At 51.4% G+C, this 8,794-nt stretch overlaps 1 protein-coding gene across 1 annotated transcript in view; it reads left to right on the forward strand.

The window, feature by feature from the left end:
- Window positions 1-855: 855 nt before the first annotated feature.
- ELP5 (elongator acetyltransferase complex subunit 5) overlaps window positions 856-8,794 on the forward strand; it is a 13,266-nt gene continuing 5,327 nt past the window's right edge. Inside the window, exons 1-4 of the mRNA XM_015420305.1 lie at window positions 856-923; window positions 2,224-2,304; window positions 5,151-5,377; window positions 7,360-7,553. Of these exons, the coding sequence (XP_015275791.1) occupies window positions 856-923; window positions 2,224-2,304; window positions 5,151-5,377; window positions 7,360-7,553 (570 nt within the window). The remainder of the gene's footprint in view (window positions 924-2,223; window positions 2,305-5,150; window positions 5,378-7,359; window positions 7,554-8,794) is intronic.

Here is an 8,794-nt window from a genome sequence, read left to right on the forward strand (position 1 = left end):
GCTTTCCCAGGCGGTCAGACAGATTCCTGGAGGGGAGGATCCATCCGTGGCTACTAGGCACATTGACTCAGGGGAGCCTCCAGATCCAGAGGCAGTCAACCACTGGATCCCAGTGTTGGGAGGCCACATCAGGAGAGGGCCTTTGTGCCCTGTTGTTTGGCTCTTTGTCTGAAACAGAATCCTGGATTTGATAGATCTCTGGTCAAATTCAGGAGTGCTATTCTGAAGCCCTCATTATTGCATTTTTTAAAAATTGGACATTCACCCCTAGTATATTATAGTTGCCTTGGGCTGCAAATGTGGGAGAGGTCTGTAAGGTACAATAAAGGGGAACCAGGAGGCCGGAATCATTGGGGGTCAGAGAGGTGGTCAGGGAAGAACGACCAAAGGGTGCCGTTCTAAGAGCGCTTTCCTGGGAGGAAGCCCCCTTGAATAAAGCGAGACTTATCTCTGGGTAGGCCTGCTTAGGTTTGCTCCCATAGTGGGAGCAAAATTCTACTTTGTGAGCGCCTGGCATTCAAGTTGTGAGCGAGCGATTTGGCTGCTGCATAAATCAGTTTGCTCTGGAGCCCCATCCTTCCCGAGCTAAGACAAAAAATGTGTGAGCCGGAGGCTAAAAAATGATGAGCTAGGTCATACCAGCTCAGCTTAGATGGAACACTGGTGGAGAGGGATAAGAGGCTTTAAGATGCAGGGGAAATTTCAAGGTGAGGGGGGAATGGAAGAACCCAGGGCTTGGGGAGAGGGAGGCCGGTGGAGGATCGCACAGGGCAGGAAGAGGATATTAAGAGGCTCAGAGAAAGACAGGCTTTTTTTGGGGGGGGTGTCATTTGGTAGCTCATCTCTTCTCCCTCCATGACAGACTCCATCAGCTGCGAAGGCCGGACCTTGCTCAAGAGCTTTGTGGCTGCCTCAGCGCAAAGGTGGGTGGGAACTGTGAGCTCTAGATGCCTTTGGGGAATCCCGCACAGCGTCAGTCCTGTCCAATGTTCCCTCTAAGCTGTGGAGTCTTGTGAGCAAAAATTCTACTCTGTGAGCTACTGGCATTAAAGTTGTGAGTGAGCGATTTGGCTCCTGCATACATTAATTTGCTTTGGAGTCATCATTCCTGAGCTAAGACAAAAATGTGTGAGCCGGAGGCTAAAAAACTGTGAGCTGGCTCACACTAACTTGGCTTAGAGGGAACACTGGTCCTGTCCCCTGATCAGCACATGAGCCCAGCCCTGCCCCCCTTGCTAGTTTGACCTGGGGAGTCCACTAGTTTTGACCTTTAAAGCCCTATATGGTCAGGGGCCTGCCTACCTGAGGGACCGCCTTTCCCCATATATCCCCCAAAGAGCACTGAGAGTCAGGGTCGCAAAATCGCCTGACTCTCCCTGGTCCGAAAGATGCCAGATTGGCCATCACCAGAGCTAGGGCCTTCTAAGTGGCGGCTCCACACTGGTGGAACGAGCTCCCGGAAGAGCTCAGGGCCCTGCGGGACCTCTTCCACTTCTGCAGGGCCTGTAAAACGGAGCTCTTCCACCAGGCCTTCGATTAGGAATGAGCTATTAAAAACTGAACTGCTATGGCCCTGATGCTATTGGCATTAAGTACAACCATGGATATTGGTTTAGCTATGTTGGACCACCGTACAGCAATCGCCGTCTGCACTTAATTGCACTTTGTATGTGTATTGTTGTTACATGAATTTTATAGTATTTCACTTATGTATTTGTGTTTTATTGTGTTTCAACCTGTTGTACGCCGTCTTGAGCCTGCCTGTGCAGGAAAGGCGGGCTATAAATCTAAAATAGTAAATAAATAAATAGATCACCTGAGTAGAGAATTTTCTCCTGGCTCTCCTGATGATGTTTGAGGAGACAGAAAAAGGGTGGATTTAGACACCTGTTAGCGGTTCTTATTTAAGCTCTTCTGTTGCATAACCTGGCTATCAGAAAGCGATGGTTTTCCAGTTCAGGACACCTGGGTCTTCCCTGTTCCTGCAAGCAAGGCTGGGTGGAGGCAACTTTGCTACTGCAAGCATCTCCCCCCCCCCCCTGGTTCTCCCCCCTCCCCTGTCTCCCCTCCCCCCAGGTCAAAACAGCCCCACATGGACCGAAGCCCTTTCGGCCTCTGTGTCCTTAATCTCTTCCTGCCCTTGCCGTATCGAACTGCCCTACCTACCCCGTCTCTCGCCTGCCTGCACAGTCACCTCCCGCCTTTTTTCCTTCCTTCCTTTAGGGGGGAATCTGTTCATGTCCTCAGCTTCGACATCCCAGAGGAAGAATTCAAGGCAGGATTCTCCGCCGCAGTCACCTCCCAGTGAGTTTCTCTCCCTCCTCCCCAACAGCTGTTTCGAGCTTCCTGCACGCTTCGGTGGTGACTGAGAAAAGCCCGGCTGGCTCAGGCAGATGTTCTCCAGGCTAAACAGCGTGGGAGTTTTGAAAACATCCCTGTCCGTCCTTTAACTGCCCATAGTGGCCTGTTTTGGTCCCTCTGCCGGTGTGGTCTGGCTGCTAACCTGATCACCGTCCTGGTTCGCTTGCACTTGAGGCCTTGGGACTCCTTCTGTTGCTGGGAGGGTTGCGTCAGTGCTTAGTGCTTGTGGCCCTTACACACTCAGGGAAATGCTGGTCGCCATTTTGGGATCAGGAAGCAATTGTTCTCCAGGCCAGTTTGGCCAGGGATCCTGGATGGTCGTCCCTCCCCTTTCTGGGCATAGAGCAGGGATCACTGGGGGCATGGGGGGGGGAGGTATTTGTGAATTGCCTGCAGTGTGCAGGGGGTTGGACTAGATGACTCTGGAGGTCCCTTCCAACTCTATGATTCTATGATTAGGAACAGTCGGAGGACCGATTTCTTTTGATGTTCTTCCGTCAGTAGACAGACCTTGCTCAGCCCAATGCACACCTTGTCATTTATTCACAATGAATGTTTTGATTTCGGAGGGCAGCCGTGCTGGTCTGCAGTAGAAGAGGTGGATTCGAGTCCCGCAGCACCTCAGAGACCAACCAGGTTTTCAGAGCGTGAGCTTTTGAGAGTCAGAGCTCCCTTTGCCAGATACAAGCTGGAAGGGAGATCTCTGAGCCCTTATAGAAGGCAGGAGGGGTGTTGCAAAGAAGGAGGGACTCGGGATGCAGAAGTACAAGGCGCATTGATATCAGCGAGGTTAAGGCAGAGGAGAAACGCTGTGGGGGTAGGAAACACATACCTGTAGTCAGACAGGTGGGAGGACAGTCTTCCAGGTCATCCTGTTGCTGACCTAGGAGTGGCAGTACTCAAACAGAGAAGCTTCAAGAGGAGATTACAATGTGAGATCTCGGGTTCAGTATGATAGACTTCCCCAGGGATGAATGGGGACACAGGGTATTTATCTCCCCTCTTGTAATCAAGATGATTGCATTCTGCATTAAGAACTTCAGAAGAGCCCTGCTGGATCAGAGCAGGGAGGGTCCATCTAGTCCAGCACACAGACACCAACCAGTTCCTCTGGAGGGCCAGCAACAGGGCATAGAGGCCGAGGCCTCCCCCTGATAAGAACATTGGAAAAGCCCTGTTGTATCAGAGCAGTGAGAGTCCATCCAGTCAAGCATCCTGTCTCACACAGAGGCCAACCAGTTCCTCTGGAGAGCCAGCAGCAGGGCATGGAGGCTGAGGCCTTCCCCTGATGTTGCTTCCTGGTTCTGGTGTTCAGACGATTAGTGCCTCTGAATGGGGAGGTTCCTTTCAGTCACCGTGGCCAGTAGCCACTGATAGACCTGTTTAGAGATGTAAAATTTCCGGAAATTTTGAAGCTCGGAAAAAAACGGAAATTTTTGGAAAAATTAAAAAAATGCTACATTAGCATTTCTTTTGTCTTTTCTAGATTGAAAGTCATTCTGTTACTTTAGGAACATAAAATATACGGACATTTTTACTTGGCATGAAATTATCACAACTAGCATATTAAAAATATAGTGTATCCAAACAATTATTTCAAACAGAATACCCACCCACATGCAAAAACAAAACTTTTTTATTTTCTTCTGACAATTGCACCTCCTAAAGGAAGAAATGCATCTTGTTCTTGCATTGGAGGGTTCAGTTTGTAACCTAGGACTTGCTTGTCCTCAGTGCACAGAAATTAGATCAATCTGATACCATATATATATATTTTAGAAATGATTTGGAAAATATTTGAACACCTTGTCTTAAAATATTTTATTCGTCGTGTTAAAATAAAATGTTCCATAATCAATTTTTTCTTCTTTTTTCAATTTTTCGGAAAAAAACCAAAAAGGCTTCAGGGAAAAAAACGGAAAAAAAGTTTTTCCCCGAATTTTTCTGGTTTTTCCCCGGGCCTTCACATCTCTAGACCTGTCCTCAATAAGTCTGCCTGGACCCCCTCCCTTTTTTTTTTTTGAAAATGTTATTGTTTTTCCATACTACACACAACAACTATAGGTTAAGATTATGCTAATGAGTTCCCCTAGCTCTTTTTCTACGAAATGACCCCTGACTATAACTATGGGAAATGGGAAAAGGACGAACTAATCTATACAACTACTTGATGGGGGAAGGAAACTACCATTCTAAATTACTTCATCTACTGGATTTGGGGGAAGGGAAAAGACTAATACATGTCACGATCTGGTTAACTAGACGTAAAGCTGTCTATTCCTGTGGCCATCACGACATCCTCGAGCAGCAAATTCCACATTTTAGTCACTCTCTGTGTGAGGAAGTATTTCCTCCTGCATCTAGACTCCCGTCATTGCAACACGCCTTCCATCTTGGGTTGTTGTCGGTAGTCATTAAGGACTGTTGTCTCAGGTTGCTGTACCATGATGGCTTTCGGGATCCCCTCGGCTGGACCGGGCAGGGCGGTGGCCTGGCCCTGGGTGACTTTGCATCCTCGGAACTGGTGGCCCGGCTGGCAGCGGCGACACGGGGACCCTCCACCATCGTGCTGGACTCGCTCAGCTGGCTGCTCCTTCGCTTGCCGTTTCCTCTCGTCTGCCAGGTCCTTGCGCAGCTGCCCAGGAGGGCAAAGGTAGCAGGTGAGATCCAGACGAGCAGAGGGCAAGGCTGCAGTGGGGAGAGAACGGTGGCGCATCTAGACTCCCGTCTTTGCAACATGCCTTCCATCTTGGGTTGTTGTGGGTAGTAATGAAGAACTGTCGTCTCAGGCTGCTGTACCATGATGGCTTTCGGGATCCCCTCGGCTGGACCGGGCAGGGCGGTGGCCTGGCCCTGGGTGACTTTGCATCCTCGGAACTGGTGGCCCGGCTGGCAGCGGCGACACGGGGACCCTCCACCGTCGTGCTGGACTCGCTCAGCTGGCTGCTCCTTCGCTTGCCGTTTCCTCTCGTCTGCCAGGTCCTTGCGCAGCTGCCCAGGAGGGCAAAGGTAGCAGGTGAGATCCAGACGAGCAGAGGGCAAGGCTGCAGTGGGGAGAGAACGGTGGAGACTTCGTCACGCCCCCCCACGCCACCCGGTCTCAGGTTATCCTCTTAACGGGGGCTGTTGTCTAAGTAGCACTCTGCAGCAGGGTTCCCCAACATGCGGCCCATGGGCACCGTGCGGTCTTCCGACGCCTCTCTTGGTGCCCACCAAGTGCTTTAGAATGTGGGTGGAGCCAAATGAGGCTTTTGCCCAGCAAGGCTTCTGATTGGCTGTGCAGATTTTTTAAAATGTTGCTTTGAAGAAGAAGAGGAAGAGATTGGATTTATACCCCGCCCTTCACTACCCGAAGGAGTCTCAGAGCGGCTTGCAATCCCATTCCCTTCCTCTCCCTACAACAGGCACCCTATGAGTTAGGTGGGGCTGAGAGAGCTCTTTGGAGAACTACTCTGGAGAGAACGGCTCTGAAAGAACTTGTGGCTGACCCAAGGTCACACCAGCATTTGCATGTGGAGGAGTGGGGAATCAAACCCGGTTCTCCCAGATTAGAATATGCACAGCAGGTGCTCCCACAGCACAAGACACTTCACAGGGTGGCTGAAGAAAGCCGTGGCAGCCATTTTGTGTCTACGTCCTCCACGCTGTGTCAGAATTTCCAAAGGTGCCCCTAGGCTCAGAAAGGTTGGGGGACTCTTCCTCTACAGACGTAGAGGATGGTATGGCCAGGCCCAGGACTCTAGGGTTCCTCTAAAGGAAAACTGAATGATAAGGAGGCATCGTTTCCAGCAGTGCGAATCAACAAGCCATGAATGCCTCTGAGCACGTAGAGAGTGCCTGAGTAACCACTGCCCGCACACGTCTGGGATTAGCGTGAGAGCGGGCATGGTGTAGTGGTAGAGTGTCTGGTTAGGACCTGGGAGGCCCAGGTTCGAATCCCCACTCTGCCATAGAAGCTTGCTGGGTGATCTTGGGCCAGTCACAAACTCTCAGCCTCACCTACCTCACAGGGTTGTTGTGAGGATAAAATGGAGGAGAGGAGAACGCCGCTTTGGGTCTCCATTGGTGAGAAAGGCAGGGTATAAATGGAGTAAATGAATAAATTAGGGCAGGAGTCTTCTAGGTCAGATCCCAGGCTTGAGAAGAAGCGGAGGAGGAGACTGGGTTTTACCCCACCCTTCACTACCCGAAGGAGTCTCAAAGCAGCTGACAAATTCCTTTCCATTCCCCCTCCCCACAACAGACACCCTGTGAGGTCGGTGGAGCCTAGAGAGCTCTGACAGAAACTGCTCCTTTTCAAGGACAGCTCTTATCAGAACTTGTGACTGACCCAAGGTCATCCAGCAGCTGCAAGTGGAGGAGGAGTGGGGAATCAAACCCTGTTCTCCCAGATTAGAGTCCAAGCTCCTAACCACTACACCAAACTGGTTCACTGTGTTGATCTGCCAAAATGAATTCCTGTTAGGAATTTCTGTACTTCCGCAGGAGGAGCTTTGTGGGACGAGGGGTCTGTATCCTGTGGTGGAGAGATGCTCCGTGAGAAGGAATCCGTCCTAAAGCAGTCCGTGGTGGGGCTCAGAGGTGCTTGAAAATCCCCCTCTTGGGCCTTGGGAAATTTGTACTTCTCCTGTTTCGAAGGGGTAATATTATATGTCGAGATGCCAGGGTTATTGGGGGTGTGTAGACGGGGGACAGCAGGAGTGTGTAAGTTCTGGCCTCTGTGCCTTTGAGATGGGCCTTCTGGGGCGTCAGTCTAGACCGGACGAACCTTTGTTCTGTTGTGCCTGTTGTGGGGAGGGGAAGGGAAAGGAGTCTGTAAGCCGCTCTGAGACTCCAAGTGAAGGGCAGGGTATAAATCCAGTCTCTTCTTCTTCTTCTGATTCGGGAGAGCGGCCCTGACATTGCTGGCCCACCCGATTCCAGCTGGGCTTGTGTAGGGGAAGCTGCCGCCAAGGAGCACAGCTGACAGGTCGTTCCTGACACTCCTCTCCTTGGTAGGCCTGAAAATCACTCGGATCGTGGCCCTCCTTCATGGCGATCTGCACCAGCTGGGCCAGCTAGAGGCCCTCCACACCTTGGCCCGCGTCGTGGTGAAAGTCGCGCCAGCGCCAGAGGCCGTGCCGGGAGGGGACGGAGCCGCCCGTGTAGCTGCTACACTGCACAAGAAACGGGGAGGCAAAGTGATGCAGAAGGTGAGGGCTGCGGTAATGCCGGAGTCACCATATCCCCTCTTCTTCTTCTTCTTCTTCTTCTTCTTCGTCTTCGTCTTCGTCTTCTTCTTCTTATTATTATTATTATTATTATTATTTTCGATTTATAGCCCGCCCTCCCCGCAAAAGCGGGCTCAGGTCGGGTCACAGACAGGCATACGCCCACACATAAAAACATTTTAAAAACCATTTAAACATTATATGACATTACAAAATTACATATATAAAGCGCTCCAGATATTCCACAAAGATGACGAACTTACTGCTGCTCTACTAGCTCAGTGTCCTCTGTTCCGGACAATGCCGGCGTTCTTTCCTCCAGGGCCAGGTAATGATGGTACCATAGTGGCGGCTCCTACTCAAACACCTGGCGGAAGAGCTCCGTCTTGCAGGCCCTGCAGAACTGCATTAAGTCCCGCAGGGCCCTGATCTCCTCCGGGAGCTTGTTCCACCAGGTAGGAGCCGCCACCGAAAAAGCCCTGGCCCTGGTAATGGCCAGCCTGATCTCCTTCGGGCCTGGTATTACCAGGAGATGTTTCGCACCCGACTGTAGCTGAGGGGGAGGGACACATTCTTGGCTGTGGTTGGCATGAGAGGCGATTGGCGTCCCTCCTGGCCCACGCTGCTGCCGGCTGAGTTCAACCTTGGGCTCTGCCTGGGCCTGGTTGGTCACGATGCGGGACCAGGAAGGGATGTGGATACCTTGACTGGGTTAACAAACTACTTCGAACTGGTGTCCCTCAAAGCTGCCATAGCAAGGCCTGGATTTGAACCTGGGCCAGGCTTCCTCCTTGAAAGGTTTACCATCGTAGGGCTCGTGCTTTGACGCAAGGCCGTTCAGGGGCCTGTGTTTCCGCTCCCGTGGTGGTGACATCAATCAAGACCCAGCAGAGGTCATTCGGGAGTAGCAGGTGACTCTTCCAAATGCTGGACATGGTGGCTTTCTCAGAGACCTCTCAGCTCCTGAGGCAGAGCAAGGACATTAGAAAGCTTCTCCTAAATTGCTGGACATGGATGACAGCAAAGAAGAGCAGTGGTTTGACACCCCTCAACATAAGAAGAGCCCTGCTCGATCAGGCCCAGGGGTCCCATCCAGTGTTCCCTCTGAGATGAGTTAGTGCGAGCCAGCGGAAAGTTTTTTTAGCCTCCGGCTCACACATTTTTGTCTCAGCTCAGGAAGGAGGGCTCCAGAGCAAACTCATTTATGCCGTAGCCAAATTGCC

The sequence above is a fragment of the Gekko japonicus genome, unplaced genomic scaffold (assembly GCF_001447785.1).
Source record: "Gekko japonicus isolate JY-2015 unplaced genomic scaffold, Gekko_japonicus_V1.1 scaffold336, whole genome shotgun sequence".
Lineage (NCBI taxonomy): Eukaryota > Metazoa > Chordata > Lepidosauria > Squamata > Gekkonidae > Gekko > Gekko japonicus.